General features: G+C 38.1%; 1 protein-coding gene across 2 annotated transcripts in view; it reads left to right on the forward strand.

Annotated features, from left to right (window-relative positions):
- The window catches only part of LOC142339364 (protein LZIC-like), a 206,333-nt gene extending 189,761 nt beyond the window's left edge, over nucleotides 1-16,572 (forward strand). The window contains exons 2-7 of one of the 2 annotated variants that reach the window (XM_075389365.1): nucleotides 3,220-3,319; nucleotides 3,392-3,521; nucleotides 8,128-8,226; nucleotides 8,289-8,384; nucleotides 8,643-8,715; nucleotides 16,232-16,572. In XM_075389365.1, coding sequence (XP_075245480.1) covers nucleotides 3,228-3,319; nucleotides 3,392-3,521; nucleotides 8,128-8,226; nucleotides 8,289-8,384; nucleotides 8,643-8,715; nucleotides 16,232-16,410 — 669 coding nt within the window. In that variant the 5' untranslated portion in view covers nucleotides 3,220-3,227 and the 3' untranslated portion in view covers nucleotides 16,411-16,572. Of the gene's footprint in view, nucleotides 1-3,219; nucleotides 3,320-3,391; nucleotides 3,522-8,127; nucleotides 8,227-8,288; nucleotides 8,385-8,642; nucleotides 8,716-8,821; nucleotides 9,013-16,231 lie in introns of those variants that run through there. The other variant, XM_075389366.1, reaches the window with a different exon arrangement.
- The last annotated feature ends 734 nt before the right edge of the window (nucleotides 16,573-17,306 follow it).

The raw sequence follows: 17,306 nt of genomic DNA on the forward strand, positions 1-17,306 counted from the left end.
GGTATTCAAATGCAATATTTTCGTTAAAGTTCAGCAGAAAAGTCGAGCCATGATATAGAAAGCTAGCCAAGCATGTAGTTGTGACCTCATATTCACTACCTTGTGGGGGCAGGTAGACCAAAATGAAGAGTACGAGACGATCGTCAACTTTGATCAAAGCTGAAGTACAAAAATTGACATTGCTTATGATAGGATTGCCAAGTAACTCCGCACATGATGTTTTGGAGGTGTTCTGCAAAATCAGAGTCCCGCCATGTTGACCTAGTATGCGGTCTTGTCTACCAATAACTGAAAACGGTCCCCCAGCTGACAAGTCACAGTTTTCAAGCTTCGTATCTAGCCATGTCTCGATGAGAAAAGCAAAGTGTGGTTGGAGTTTATGCAGGAGGGCTGTGAGGACAGCTCGTTTTTCTAGCAATAGCATTCCTCGAAAGTTCAGAAGAAAAAAACAAACGTAAACGTCATTAGCTAGTCAATTGTCTTTAATTTGCTTTGCTAGAACATCTGGTGCTTTGGAGTAGTCCAAAACTGTGTTCCCATGACAAAGTTTCATGTTCAAAATTTTCATCTAGTGTTTGGGGATGCCTAGATTCGATAGCTTGAAACGCAAATTGAGCAGTTGTTTCTCCAGGGCTCGTTTTTTCCGGAGTTAGCATTGGTTGCAGAAAGAACTTCGTGTTCTTCAGCATATAAGACCTCGACAGCGCCATCCATTTGTCCCATTGACTTTAGAAAGTTACTACTACTGGTCTGGGCCTATGATCGGGAGTGAACTTGCCAATTCGGTGGACGTCTTCGATGGAGCAAATGAACGAATCTACTTCTTCAATCAAGTTTTTTTCTGTAGTAAGGTCTTTTTCTAGTCTTTTGGAGGACTTCAACGTTGGCTCATGTTCGCCGACCCCAAGTACTAGTATTGAGCGGTCGGAAATGGAGTTTTCGAAAAATTTTGGTGTCACTGCAGGTGGTTCAGGTGGGCGAGGTTTGGGTTTGGACAGTTCAACTTTGATGTTGTAGTCCATTTGGGAATTCATCATGGGTCTCATAAGTGCAAGGGGTGCTGTTAAGAATTACTTGAAGAATATCAGAGTCTGTAATTGAACCACAGAAATCGTTGAAGAAAATAAGACTTTGGCTGTCATCTGGTATCCTTGTATCGTACGAGTTCGTGTTGAAATTCGAAGCAAAGAAATCTTTGAAAGCATTTGCAACGTCGATCCATGAACCTAGTTTCGATTTACCGGAAAACATTGGATGGGAAAGACTTTTTTCCTTGAAGCTTTCGATGAGTTTGAAGCAAGAATCCTGGTTGGAAGTAACTTTTCCAGATATGCAGAGCACTTTGTCCAATTCCAAGGATTTCTCAAGGGTGTCTGTTTGGGGATGCCTTGATTTCATAGCTTAAAACGCAAATCGAGCAGTTGTTTCTCCAGGGCTCGTTTTTTTCCGGAGTTAGCATTGGTTTCAGAAAGAACTTCGTGTTCTTCAGCATATAAGACTTCGACAGCGCCATCCATTTGTCCCATTGACTTTGGAAAGTTACTACTAGTGGTCTGGGTTTATGATCGGGAGTGAACTTGCCAAATGGATGGACGTCTTCGATGGAGCAATTGGATGGATCTACTTTTTCAATCAAATTTGTTGCTGTAGTAAGGTTTTTTCTAGTCTTTCGGAGGACTTCAACGTTGGCTCATGTTCGTCGACCCCAAATACTAGTATTGAGTGGTCGGAAATGGAGTTTTCGAAAAGTTTTGGTGTCACTGCAGGTGGTTCAGGTGTGCGAGGCTTGGGTTTTGACAGTTCAACTTTGATGTTGACCTCTGATGAAGACGAATTGACCAAGGACTTTATCTTCGTCAGTTCAAGTTTGATCTCGTTAACGGATATGAAATTCTTCTTCAGCTCCTCAACGCTTTCACGAAGTTTCCGGACTTCGTCAACTTTGGGAGATGACATGTAGAGTGCTTCTTTAGCTGGACATTCAAAAGACTCACAAAGCCAAACCAATCCTTGAACTTTTTTCAAGTGAGTTAACAGGGCTGCTGGAACAGAAGTACATTTTAGGTGGAACCAGAAGTCACACCTATGCATTGTAGAGCACAATGTGCATCATCTTTGACCTGCAGTGAGCAATGACCGCATGGGTCCCTAATGGAGTTTGATCTAGGAGGCATTTCAAAGTTAAGTCCCGAAGTCGAGATCTCGTTGCCCTCGAAACACTTAAGTCTCGTGGACGCAGAAAACCCAACAAAGAACAAAACAATGAACTAACCTCAGGTCTTCGTTGGCTGACTTTACTTGTGCTTTCTTTCTTTTCTTGGAGGATGGGTGTTTCCGATAACCACGCTTCCTCTGGGTTAGGCAACGAAGGTCTTTCGAGTTATTTAGAACTGTTGAAAGAAATTTCAATTCCAAGTAAACTGGTGGGTGGACATGACCAATGTCTTCAACAATAGTAGTAGTAGTAGTAGTAGTAATAGAAATATCTCTCCGTTTTCGAGTGGAAAGCAAACTGTTCCTGATGTCGATGGTCACTACTTGAGAATTCCTTAATTGCTCCAGTATGTTAGGAGCCGAGGATCTCGCGGTGTAAACAATGGCAGCTAGTCGAGGCTTAAATTGTTCGATGAGACTCAACAACTTGTCAATGCGACAAGCCCGATTATTGTTTGAAGGATGTTTGGTGAGGGTATTGTTAATTATATCGTGCCAGATAACAATGTTGAACAACTGTGTTTTTATATCAAAACAATGCATAGTAATACTGTTTGATTAAATGTTTTCTTTTCGAGGAAAACTTATAAACCACGTCGTTTAACTTCCTATAGAAACGATATAGTTTGCTCCTTGTTGACAAATACAACGTAGCCAACGTATGCGTTCAGTTTGGAAAAGATAGTTGTGTTCTTGGAGTTGTTGAAGAAGGGAGCTGTTGTTGAAGAAGGGAGCTGTTAGTGAAGAAGGGAGCTGTTTTTGAAGAAGGCAGCTGTTGTTGAAGAAGGGTGGCTGTTTGACGCATCTACTTTTGCCATTAGTTTTGTTTTCATTGTTGAGTTTCATTTATTTAAAAAATTTCAATTGCTTCATGAAGACGTAGTGCTGGGAGGGCCCCCGTGCAGCCAATATTCTCCCAGTGTAGGGGAGGGGATTTTCATAATTTAGTTGTTATCAACGACAAATGGAAACGTGATGCTGATTTAACTCAATACATGTGAATTTTAGATAAAATGGCTACTCTCCCAGAGACGCAGCTACGAAAAAACCTGGAGGATCAGTTGAATCGCTTGATAGTTCAGCTGAAAGATATAGATGATAATCGGTAAGTTGTTCTAGCCTTCAATAGGTTTTTCACTGTGGACTCCTGTTGCTTGGCTTAATAGTGTTTCTCTAGTGATGAAATGGATGTAGATGAGTATGATGAGATGCGCAGTGAAACAGTCAGACAACTAGAGGAATTTCAGATGTCATTGGACAATATTTCGAACGTCAGTCTGAAATCCGACCTTGAACGATTTAAACAGGTATGTTAATATTGTGTTCTATGACATTATTGTTATCGCTGCTCATTGCTCGCTGCCATGATCATGCCCCACTTACTGCTCTGCCGGACCAAGAAGGCCGACGACAACTCTGCCAATAAAACGCTAAGCCGACGTCTTGACATTTGGTTTAGTGGAAAACTGACGGAACTTTTCCATGAGGGAGGAGCATTGCAAAAACGAAAGCCAGCAGCCAAACAAAAAGTAAGTGAGCCCAAACCAATCAAACGTTTCAATGAAATGATGAAAGAAGGAAAAGTCTCAGGCGCGATGCGAGTGCTGGCCGGCGAAAAAGGAGGAGTCCTTCCGTTGAAACACGAGATTGGAGACAGCGATGTTTTGAGTATTCTTCTTTCGAAGCACCCACCTGCATCCTCGTTGGACGAACAGTGTCTTGTTACAGGACAACAACCCCTTGCTTACCACCCAGCAGTCTTCGAAAGAATCGATGCAGCATTGGTTGAAAAAGCTGTCCTGCGCACTAACGGAGCACATGGTCCGTCCGGCTTAGACTCAGCGCAATGGAGAAGGATTTTGACCTGTTTCGAAAAGAACTCTGACAACCTTAAGAACACAGTCGCAGCTATTGCCAAACGAATCGCGACCCAAAAAGTCGAATCAGAAACCCTGATGCCATACAACAGCTGCCGACTTATTCCTCTGGAGAAAAACCCTGGAGTTAGACCGATAGGAATTGGTGAAGTACTTCGGAGGATAGTCGGAAGATGTATCGCCAAAAGTGTGGATGCAGAACTACGCTCAATAGGCGGAAACGACCAGCTTTGCATGGGTCAGACCGCGGGAATCGAGTACTCTATTCACTCCCTGCGAACCGAATTTGAGAAAGACTCCTGTGAAGCTCTGCTACTTATAGATGCAACGAATGCCTTCAACAACCTGAACAGAGCAACAGCGCTTGAAAACATAAGGAGAATCTGCCCTTCTATCTACTGCGCCCTAAACAACTCCTACCAAACCCCCAGCAATCTGTACGTCGACAAGCAGACCCTTCTTTCCCAGGAAGGGTGTACACAAGGGGATCCCTTGGCAATGCTAATGTATGGCATTGCGTCAAGGCCGCTGATAGACAGAATGAACATGGAATCAGTTTCGCAAAAATGGTACGCTGACGATGGCACTGCAGCGGGAACAATTGAAAAACTTGTTGTTCTTCAAGCAGCTGAACAAAATTGGTGAATGATTTGGATACTTTGTCAACGCCCCCAAATGCCAGCTAATTGTCAAGCCTCACACCATTGAAAAAGCGAAACATATTTTCAATAACACAAACGTACAAATCGTTGACGGTGCACGAGTTCTCGGCTCTGTAATAGGGTCTGAAGCAGCCTGCCAGAAGTTTGTTCAAGAGCAATCAGAAACACAACAAAAACTTCTGAAGAACCTAAGCGAGTTTGCCAAATCGTCACCGCAAGCAGCCTATCACTGTTTTTCCCGAGGTGCTCAAAGTAAATTGACATTCTTGCTACGTACAACCCCAAAAGCTGATACCATCCTAGCTGACTCAGAGAACATCATACGTAGAAGCCTAATACCGAATATGACCGACCAGGACTCCCCCGATGATGGTATGAGATCCCTGTTAAGTCTACCTGTAAAGAATGGCGGGATGGCAATCAGAGCTCCTGACGATTTAGTCCCCGCGTATGACCAATCGAAACTTCTCAGCAGCCCACTAGATCATTTTGACGTAACAACAGCGACACTACATCAAGAGAGAATCAAAACAGACATACGAAGACAAAAACAAACCCAAAACAAACAGAAGTCAGAAGAAATTCTTGCAAACATGACCGAAGATCTCAAATATTCAGTACAACTAGCCAGTGAGAAAGGCGCGTCTACATGGTTGAATGCACTGCCAATAGAACGACATGACCTTTGGTTAACCAAAACCGAGTTCAGAGACGCTCTATGCATTCGATATGGCTGCCAATTCAAAAATATTCCCGAGAAGTGTGCGTGTGGCTCGAAGTTTCTTGTATCCCATGCCCTTCACTGCCCTAAGGGAGGATATCCAATAACCAGGCATAATGAAGTAAGAGATCTCTTCGCCGAGCTTATGCGAAAAACTTGTTACGATATCGAAGTTGAACCTCACCTGCAGCCTCTCAGCAATGAGAGCCTAAAACCCGCAACCTGCAAGGACGAGGAAGCACGATTAGATATCTCAGCTAAAGGCCTATGGGGTTCTCGCTTTGAGAAATCATACTATGATGTTAAAGTCTTCAACCCGTTTGCTCCAACAAACAGACGTATTGGAATCAAAGAGAGCTACAAGTTCCACGAAACGACGAAGAAAACCAAATACATGGACAGAATTGTTGAAGTTGAGCATAGCTCTTTTATCCCTCTGATCTTCTCGACCACAGGAGGAAGCGGCCCCGGCTCCACAATAGTTATAAAACGACTTGCATCAAGAATTGCTGAAAAGACGAAAGACACGTATCCTAACGTCATAAATTTCATCAGAACATCCCTGAGCTTCGCCCTACTTAGAAGCACAATCCTTTGTATAAGAGGCCACAGAGGACAACGCTCTTACAAGGAGGAGTCTTCACCCTGTGCATTTAATGCCGAAGTCAACCCATAAATCTGTACATATAAACCTAATTTGAAACCTAACGTGAACTTACATGTATACTATTTCATACCAAACCTTGACCTCCAGAAACTGACTGGTAATTTATTCATTTCATTAGCAGACGTGGTGCTCATTTTTCATTCCAACAGCACACAGTGCACTTTGAATTTTCGTCTTCACGATCAGTTGCTTTGATTTTGCTCTTTTTGTTTGACCTCGAATGATGTTAGCACCGTTCTGTTATTGTTGACCTTTATTGAATTCAAGTTATTTCTTCTATTATTGTTATCGGTCTGCTGAATGTTGTCACTTACCCACCTGCACAGTTTTGTGGCCAACTTTTGAATCAAGCTAATGTTGGATCATTCCCCGTAACTGGTTGAATTTTATCCCTACCCCTTTTGAATTTTCGTGGCTGTATTAAATAAAAAGAACTCCTGTCAATGGTGCGTTGGATACTATTTTGTAAAATCCCCGTCCTTCTGCAGTATAATTTTCAGATAAAAATTGTTGCCGTTTTTCATATCTTCGTTGTAAGTTAATTTAAGAGAATGGTTTCACTTAAATGCTAAATGTGAGACGGAGGATGCCATTTTGAAGTTTTGCTTATCTTAGGACAGGAAATGATAAATTTTTAAAGTAAAAATCAACTATTTTTTGTTGATATAATTATATCGATTAATGAAGTAATCGGCAATGAAGTAAATTTGTTTAATTACACCAACGGTTTTTCTTGAAACTTTGGGGCCAAAGGCAAAATTGGGGTTTGTGCAAATTGTCGTAAGTCAATTCATCTCTGAATAATCTTCTGATCTCAATAATCTTAATTTTTATATCGGAATCTTTTTTTAAACAAGTAAATTGAAAATATAACCCAGGGGTTAAATATTACAAGTCTAAAATGTTATATACAAAATTAGTTCAATGTTAAAAATAAAAATTAGTGGTTCCGTTTTTTTAAAGGTAAAAATAACTTTTGAAGCCACCAACGTTCCTTTCCAACGGTACAAGTTTGAATTGTTGGAACAGATGCTGTTTTAACATGCGTTTAAACTGTGAGCGTGATCTGATAGTCCGGACTTCACGCGGAAGTTTATTCCATTTTTGGATGCTTCTTGTTTGTAATGATCGACTGCTCGACCTTAGCAGAATTAGCTGTTCAGTTCTGTTGTTTTTTCTTACTAAGACATTACCACTTAAAAAAAAAACTCTCAGTGCCCTCTGATTTCAATAATGAAATATCATTCCTAAGTTTTGAAACACTCATCAGGCTTATTAAAAGTTCTGCAGGTAAAATGTCTGATTTTACTAAGAGATCTCTAGATCTCTCAAACTTTTTTCTCATATAGCAAACTTTAATTCCCCAATTGATTTGTCGATTAATTCGCTGCATTGCAGAGAAATTCAACTTCTGAAAAAATTGAGCACTAAAAGTTAAAACTTTTGAACAGCAACAACAACAACAAAAATTGAGATTGGCTTCCAGGCTTCCAAAAAATTCAGATTGGCTTCCAGGATCAGCGATAAGAAAGATTCATCTTCGGGTGTAATCGCATACAGTAGGACAAAAATCAGTTGGCGCCCTGCAGTAGAAGCATCAATAGGAACCATTGTAGAGGAAGGGAGGCCGTTGTCCTGAATGTTTCTATATTTCTTCTAATTCTGATTCAAAATCACTACACATTATATTTGATTGCCATTTATCATATCTATTTTGATTATAATTCTGATGCTTGTCACTTTCTCTATCTTTAACTTCTGATGCTTTAATTTTTCACTTCTGTCATTATTTATAAATATACATAGGAGTATTGACTTGCTGCCTCCGAGTTAACCGACTACCCTTTTAGGGAAGGGACTTTCTTTTAATTGCAAAAATATAAAAGATTTTATCGGAAACTATTTAAAGACGTATCTCATATTTGATTAACAAAAATAAAAACTAAATGAAGCTAGCTTTCAATTGATATATCTTGTTAATTTCAGGCAGTATCGGCGGCTATAGCAGAGGCGTTCAAAACTCCAGAGGTTATCCGATTTTTTACGCGAAAAGAACCAGGACAGCTAAGATTGAAGCTAGAACAGGTAACGAATTTTTTAAAGAAAGTTGGTGACTTAACAACAATTAATGGTTTTTTTTTGTTTAGATTGAACGTGAACACACTTTTCGACAGATTGACGAAACATTCTACAACTCAACTCGGCTTGAAATCTTGTTGGCGCTCAAAAAGTTGGGCGAAAAGGTAAGTTTGTTGTTACAGAGCTGTAGGTTGTTCATGTTTGCTTCAAAAGTTCGACCGACTTCGGGCGATTTTTCTTTTCATCGAGGTGACAAGTAATGCGTTGTGCGAAATTTAAATTGCATCTAGTAAAAGAGTAATGAAAATTTCGTAAAGTTCTCAAAACGAAATAATCTACAGGTTAGCAATTAACTATAAATTTTTCGAGTTTAGTTGGGCTCGAAATTATAATTCATGCTTATCGCAAGCTTTTTGTTCCAGCTTGACACAACTGAGGAACTGTTTCTGGAGAGGGCAACTGCTACCAATGAAATGCTTCAAAAGCTAAGCCAAGGTCAGTTAATTTTTTGTTCGTGTTTACAGAACCAATACTCACTTGTGTAGAGTTGTTTTGTTGGGTCACTTATCGGTTTATCATCTGAATATCGTTTTTGTAACAGATGATTCCGACGAAAAAATGCTTTCATCTGTGAAAGATCTGAAGAAGTGAAGCCTGCTAATGACTGAGTGCTCAGCATATCATGAGACAAAGACCTACTAATCGGGTGCTGACTTGATCCATTTAAATTGTTTTGCAAAGTCCATTTTATTTATTGCCAATAAAAGTAGAAATTTAGTCTTCCTGATATGACTTTTTCGTTTGACGAAAAACAGTTCCCCGAGTGTTATATATTGCAACTGCACAAGAAACTTGTTTGACCTGCTTTTTAAATTCAATTTTGACCGTTTTTGCGCTCGACTGCTTGACTTTTGCGTGATCTGAATTGCTCATATTCACAATTTTAATCGGCTGAACTTGCGTCCGTTTACTTGTTAATTTTCGGATCATATTGCTCAAAAGCAGAGGTAAGTCTAATACACATTTTCTCCAAAATACTCGAAAAATCGGCCTGTAAACTTGACGGTATAGCTAATCAGTCAGTAGTCGACATGTTTCTTAAATATTACAAAACAACTGCATAAAACTATTAGAGCTTGCCCGTGCAACTTAATACTGGAAAAGTTTCCGATCTCTTGCAACCATAACAAGTTTCTTCGTATAAGTAATTTCTGCATGGAATTGAATTGTATTGTGCCGAACTAACTATGGAATTTGTTAAGCTCACTGTTCAAAAAAATGTTAAGGCTACTAATTTTGAAATTTGCGTCTTAAAATTTTTGCGCACTTTCTCATTGTTTTAAAAAAATTTTGTTTCCACAAAAGTCTTTTTGTACGCTATTTAAGTCAAGATATAGCAATCAACTTAACAGCGGTGCTGACCTCATCCTGCTTTTTTGCCTGAATAATTTGAATTAATAATAATCAATCTTATCTTTTCACCTGCTGTTGACTATCAATTGGGGCAATTTGCCTCTAAAGTATGTACCGATGATTACGTGACCTCTCTTTAAACTATTTCATTCGAAGCACAGAAAAACGAATTAGTTTGGAGCGAGGTTGCATTTTGTAATTTGGCTTGACTATCAACTACGTAAATATTATCAGCTGATCGACCTAAGGTCAAAAATTGTACGGTATTTATCTTCATCAATAACCGCCCTCAGCCGCCTATAATGTTTAAATATTTTGTTGTTTAATGGCCGCGAAGCGATAGCTGAGGCTATTATTGGCCTTCTCTTGGTTTTTTTTTCGTCGTCAAGATTTTTGTTACGACCATATGACGTCACAACCAATTCAAGTCTGCGTTTTGTTCAATCGTTCATGCAATTTCAACTGAATTGCGTGCGTGACGTCGTTTTTCACTCTTAGTGGAGCTAGTTTTTTGTTTTTCGGGTGATTAAATTTTTGGTCACACGTGACTTACCTCACTCTTAAAAATAACTTACTCACTCTGAAATTGACTTTTCTTTGCTTTAATTCAAAGAGATAAGGTCAATTGAGTGCTTGTCACTCTACTTGAAGGTTATTTGAGAGCAGCAAATAGAAACAGCAAGTTGCAGTTATACAGATTCTTAATCAAAAATTAACATCTTAGCCCTTAATGAAAAGAATAAGTTTCTTTTTTGGTCTGTCTATTTTACCTTCTTTTTGAGACTACAGATCTATGAAGCTATTTTCTGGCAATTTGCCAGCTGTGTTTTTTATTTGACAGCTTGAAAACAGTTTGCGTCAAATCTTTTCGATGTTTCCAGGTTTGTTCTCTCATAATGATCAAAGTATATTTAAAACAGCAGTTGCTTAACAAAATCTAAGATGAAGAGAGTTGGCATTGAGACAGAAATCATAAATAAAACAAAGGTATAACCATGCAGACCTATTTTAGAAACCCAGTAATTGATTTTTTCCCTAATTAGTCTTCGCTAGGGCTTATATATATTGGTATTGGAATCAATCCCTGTATTATTTCAGCAAGAAAAAAGAGCATGTCTAAGAAAGATATCCAAAATAGTCCGTATTTCAAAATAGCTTGTGTGTGTTTAACGAATCGTTTTCATGAAATAACAGTTTGAGTATTTTTCGCCAAAATTAATTTTTTTGAGAGTTTTTTTTCTGAAATGCTAGGCGACAATGAACGCCAAGAGAGAAAAACTGGTAAATTTTGAAAATTTTTAGTCAGTTATTGCTGCATAATGCAGAAGAAAAGGGTTGCACAAATGACGAACTCTTTGCAAATAACGCACGGGAATGTAAATTTTGTCTCACAATGTGGGAGATAAATTTTGTTTTATTTCAGATTCAGGTCACGCTTGTGGAGTTGGCCTCATGTTTGGTTCGGACTGAAGTAAGCCACGATCGGTTCTGTTGGTTTTATATTTTTTGCGAGTTGAACGAAATGGTTGAGGGCAAATTAAAAACCTTCGTTGCCTCGCAATCAATACACTTTTGCCGCGAAACGTACATGTTGGGTCTTGTAGGATTACAGGAGTGAACCTAAAATTGATTGTTTGAACTTTACTAAATACTTAAGATCTAATTTTTAACCACAAGATCCGTCTTATCGTTAAGAGCTGATTTGCAATTTGCCTTTTTATTCCACATTTACTAATGTGAAATCCTACCAAACAATTTCTCAATTGAGCTGTATTTTTATCGATGCCTAACCGAGTTGTTGACACCTATCATAAATAACCATTTCAAATTGAGAAGAAAAATTGAGCTTAAATTTTCTTTTTGTTTTAAAAACAATAAATTACAAAACAGAAAAAATGAACAATTCTGGATACAAATTTGATCCGTTTTCAAGTGTCTCAAACATTGCTGGAAGAATTATCTTATGTATTGGGTCTAAAGTTTAAGATAGCGCAAACAAAGAAATAGTTTACCAGCGCATTCGGTGAGTTTTTAAAACAAGAAAGTGGATCAACGAAAAAAAAAACATTTTTTTTCTAATCTTTAATTTTTGATCTAATCATGTTGAATAAAAATCTTATTCACCTAAGATGGATTTGTAAATTCGCGATATGCACAGTCTCGCTAAAAATTTGTTTTCTTCAGTTTTACGATAAAATTCCCAATACTTTGCTTGAAAAACAGCTGACAGGTTGTCGGACAGTAGCCGCGAAATAGACTTTTGAATACTCCCGTTCCCTCTAGCTCAATACTAAAGCCAGAAGTGTGATTCCGAATAAGAGATACTCATTTCAATTTATCCTTTTTCAGATGGTTTTCCAAACCCTGGCTTATAACGCATAGATGACCTCTAGTCATTTTTAAGTTTACATTTGCAATTTAATTCCAAAAATTAGTGCAGAAGTCATTTCAATTTGTGTTGCATGAAAGGTATGCTCAGATGAAAAAAAAGTGAAAATGAAATCATGCACACAAAAACAACTGGAGAGTGGTAGAAGTTATCGAAAAAGTCAAACTTGGGCTTCTTGACGCTTGACCAAATCATCATTACAAAAAATGAACCTGAAGGTGTTGAAAAAACATAGCACAAAAAGTCTTAATTACAATTCAAAAATTGAATAAAATCAAAAATTTACTATCAAACAACCGACTAAACGTCGGAAGAGTTGCTCTTGAACTACTAGAGGGAGCTGTAATCAATTACAGCCTGCTTTTGAAGCAGGGTGCAATTGATTACAGCTCCCTCTAGTCGTTCGAGAGCAACCCTTAGACGTTTTACGATCAATCTATCCAGCCTTCTGCAAGCAGAGCCAATGAGAGTCGTCCTTGCAAAGTCTTATTGAAAAGACAAAATCAACATTGTAAAAATCAAAACGCTCAATAATCGTGTCTGAAAACAGATGAAGTAAAATTTATAGGGACTTAACTCTAAATTGAAATAAAAAACGCTCCCACTTTGCCTTGATAAAAAGCTTGGTTGAACGAGATCTGTCATTAATAGTGAGAACCCAACAAGAGAACAATCAACTGCGTCAAAACAAAAAGAACATTAGTTTGGCACTGCAAATAAAAATTTAAGCTGATAATGTTCATTGTTGATAAGCATAAGTAACAGGACATCAAAAACAACAAAAATTACTAGCAAAACTTCAAAATTGACTTTTATAAGAGTTGTAAACGAAATAGCAATCAATAAATGTCGCCAATATACCAAATTGGACTCGTTGGCACCAGACCAGAAAAACAGTAAGGCCTGTCTTTATTGAGTCGAAGCAAAAAGGCACTGAAAAACACTACTTACGGGCAAAACAATAAAACTGAATGTTTCAAGAAAAAATTATTTTACAATTCATAAAAACAATTAGGTATCTGTTGAATACAATAAATGGGTTCATTAATGCCTCATTAAAAAACGTATCCATTTTTTTGTTCAGACTAAGTGCTACTAGCTGTTATTAATGGGACTAATTGAAAGAAAAAAAGCAAATGTTCCAGAACTCAAGAATTTGCCGAATTTTGTTGAAATCATTTAAAGGAATTAGCGTTTGGGTGTGAAGGAGGGTAAATTTTTGAATCCAGTTTAAGAACCGCCCTTCACACCATGAAGTTTTCTCAAAACAGTTTTGGTGAATTGCATAGAGACTGGTTAGATCGAAGGCCCTAAAAGAACTTAATACAGTCTTTATTCATTTTGAGGACAAAAACTCAGATGGGTCTCATCAAAAATTTGTCAGGCAAAAAATCGCATACAAAAAGACCACAGGACTAATACAATTGCTACAGAATTCTTTTGAGAGCAATAGATAAAGATGGTCAGTTAATGTTCTGTGATCAGACTTAGGGCAACTTTTTTTTCAGACTTTGGTCTCTGATTAGACTTTCGTGCAACCCTTGCGCAAAGTTTTGTGCGACAATTGTCCAAATTAAGCCCAGATTTTGATTTCTGATCAGACTTTTCAACAATTGCCCCTCTTTGTTACCCAGTAGAGAACCGTTCCCTTCTGTGCTATACTCTACCACTAAATTTTTGGCCTTCAGTTTATATATAGCTGAATATCAATTGAAACACATTTGCGGACCACTGCTCACGGCCTTGCCTCATATGCGCTGTAGGATTTAATCCGGAAATCGCTGGTCGTTTATCGCGGCGAAGCCACGACGCGCGTGAAGCGCACTCACAGACCTACCATTTGTAAATTCTATTTGATTTGTTTTCCAATTTGGCTAATTACGATAGCATGGCGTATTTTGGATCTTTCCATTTGTGCCCCCCCCAGTACGTTGTGCACTCCAAATTACAGAGCACGTGTCATTATACAGAAAATCATTATGTACAAATATGACACGCGCGCCTGGGGGAGAAAATAAAATCCACTAAGCTGGGAGCACAAACAGAAAAAATTCCGTATTTTTATTTATTCAGTTTATTAAAGTATGCGTGTACGAAGAAAGTTATTTGATTGTTTCTGATTTGTTAATAAATGGCTAACTTTCTATTCAAGATTAGCCCCCCTTTCCAAAAGGGGACAATTGTTGAGCAGATTTCCGGCAAATATCCGCCGTTGACATGCTTGACAAACATCGGGATTGAAACAGAAAAATAAAAAGAAGAAATAGAAGTTGACAAAATCTTTCCTAAGTTTCAAGAAAGTGTTTTTTTTTGGTGGGCAGTTTCAGTTAGATTCTTAAACGATATTTAATTCAGCTTCCAAATTGAAAGCTACTAAGCTTAATGATACTGTCGGCTACCAATTGCTCTAATGAACTTTGATAGCCTAATGCAGTATGATTTATTGACTGGGCTTTATCGGTTTATCCCGTTTCTTTTGATTATGCTCTTTTGACTTCTACTGTATTCACTGAATTGCGCAATTCAATGCAAGAAAGAATTTAAAATCGATTCATTTGAAACAGTGAGTGAGGTAAGTCAGTACGCAAGCGTGAAAATCGTGACTTATGTGAAACGAAGAACGTGATCAAAAGGTAAAGCGAATTAAAAAGAAAGAGATTGCCTAAATATTAGTCGGTGAGAAGCTGACGGGGACTTTTAAAAAAGATCCCAACTTTCTGGCATCCTTGCTATGTTTTTTTGAGAAATTTTTTAAGTCTATTTCCAGACGTTTGTGCGACCAATGATCATAATTTTGTGCGACCACTGTCCAGACTATGTCCAGACTTTGACCTCTGATCAGACTTTCATCAGATTACAATCAAATTGAAGTTCTTTGAATTGAATAAAAACATGTGATGAATATTAGCCCTACTGTCACTTTGCGAATATTAAGGTTTTGAAAATCAAGAGAAACCGTCTTGATATTTAAATTCTTAAGTATTCTTTGAAATAGACACTTAAACATAAGGCCACAAATTGTGCCTTTAATTTTGCTACCAACTATATGTGAGAACGCTTTTCTTTTAAGGTAGCTATTTTTAAATGTGACTGGGTTCAACGAACCCGGACTCGAGTCTCGACAGTAAGATTTGAACCCCAACCTCCGCTTCTGTGACCTCGAAGGAGGTATTAACCGCTCGGCTTCCAGCGCCCTGTGGTCGCGTCTCTTACAATCAGTTTTGTTTGAACAATAAACTTTATTTCGAAGTGAGAACAATTGAGATCCCTCAAAGTCAACCAACGAAAGAATGCATAAAAAATTCACTTGAGAAGTCAAAGATTATTCTAGAAGAAAACGCAGAACGGTCAAGCAAAAAGTTTGCATAGAAAAAGACACGCACGTTTGCAATAATTGTTTCTCTTTCGAGAGCAATTGTTTACCATAGTAGTATACACGCTCTTTATTCTTAAGCTAGGTTGTAGGCAATTGCCACATAGCTCATTGGGTTTAGTTAGTGTTTACGAGTTGCTACGCAAATTAAGTGTTACAAGTGGGGCTAAGGGTATTAGCCGACACAAAAATTAGGAGACACGCCAATTGGCCGACAGATTTCAAAAAGTCGACGTGAAAAAGACCGAAATTGAAACTGTGTAATTTAAATAGTGTTATTAGAAGCGTCGACTTAATTATGTTCGGCCGTAATAATTTGTTCGATTGTGATAGATTCATATCAAGTCCCACGGGCCGCTGAGGCATGACCAAAGTAGCTAGCAGTAATAGCCAATTAATGTTTGTTTTACAACTAAGGGACGCTACCTTTACCGCTTAATGCGCGGATAATTATCGTGAACTGTGGTTTTCGAGTATTTATATTTGCTCAAGTGTCGGCTAAAAGGTGTGTCGGCTAATTTGTATGTCGGCCAATTGACCGGTCACGGTTACAAGTACCCACGCGGAAGTTTGAATCGCACAAAGCAAACCTTGTTGGCTGGAGATAAGCGTAACATGTTATTTTTCATGCACTAAATTTAACTCAATGCCAGTGTAAATTGTGACATGAACAGAGTACTGGCCATCCAGGAAAAACAGATTGTCTTTAGACTGATTCAGCACTGATTTGCTGTGCCACCAACCTCGGGAACTCAGGGATCTTTTACGCAAGATAAAACTGTATAAAAATGTATTTGATTCTATTTCAATTTATTATTATTTCAATTCTCACTTAGATTGCTGTCACCTGAATAGTAGCAGTGCAATGAGAGTAGTTGCTGATGCAGCCACCAGACCAGCCGCTGTTGCAACACTGGCTAGGATGCCTCTCTCTGCTTGCTTACCCGGATGGTACTCGCGGTATCTACAGCAACCAATTTTGACGTCAGTTTACACCGTATTGTACGGGAACTAACCTGATGGTGCTAGCGTTACCGAGAACGTTTTGATTGCCCAATACTCTAAAAACTGTAACAAACTTTCGTAATTCTTTTTGTGTTCAGCATTTTCCATCTTACCATCTTTGAATAGTTCCTCGACAGATTTGTGAAAAACAAATTTGTTTTTAATTAATTACTTAACTAAAAATGTTAAAAAGGCGCAGCAAAGTATATTAGAAAATATCCGTTCTCAAACTGCTATGCGATGAGTTTGGCACGGCCTCATTGCTTATAAGATTAGATAAAATCTATATGTACAATAAACGGTTAAGTGATAATTAACCGATGTCAAAAACTGCCCAATGCCCCGAAATACCTGATATCAGTACCTAATTTAATCCCTTTGATCTTTTTGTACAACAAGGCGGCTCGGTAATGTGCGATGGCACATAAGGTTCCGACCCCGCCCATCCACAATTTTGGCATAATTTCCTACCAAACGAGGAACAGATAGAAAAACGCAAAAGTTATTTTTTGGGAATCCCAAAAAACCCAAAAAAGCCCAAGTATTTTTCAAAAAATTGTGTATAAACGATAAGAGAGCCTCCAAAGCAAATAACTCAGTGGAGTAAAAATTGAAGCATTATATTGCTGTGATATGACAATATTAAGAAAGCGAGTGTAGACAAACAGCAAAATCAAACAACAACATCAACAAACATTAATTACATCAAAAAATTTTTGTCCGTTTTAAAAAACAAAACTTAATAACAAAGTCAACATACCGTCAGATAAACCTAAAACTAAACAAAATAACTTATAAATCACCAGAAAACATATGGTCCAGTCCATAAAAAAGTTTTGTTACAATTAGACAAAAAAGAACAAAAACAGTAAAGTTCAAATTTTCGCTTATTTTTTTAAAACAATT

Source organism: Convolutriloba macropyga, chromosome 5, assembly GCF_964194025.1.
Source record: "Convolutriloba macropyga chromosome 5, txConMacr16.3, whole genome shotgun sequence".
In the NCBI taxonomy this organism is placed as follows: Eukaryota; Metazoa; Xenacoelomorpha; order Acoela; family Convolutidae; genus Convolutriloba; species Convolutriloba macropyga.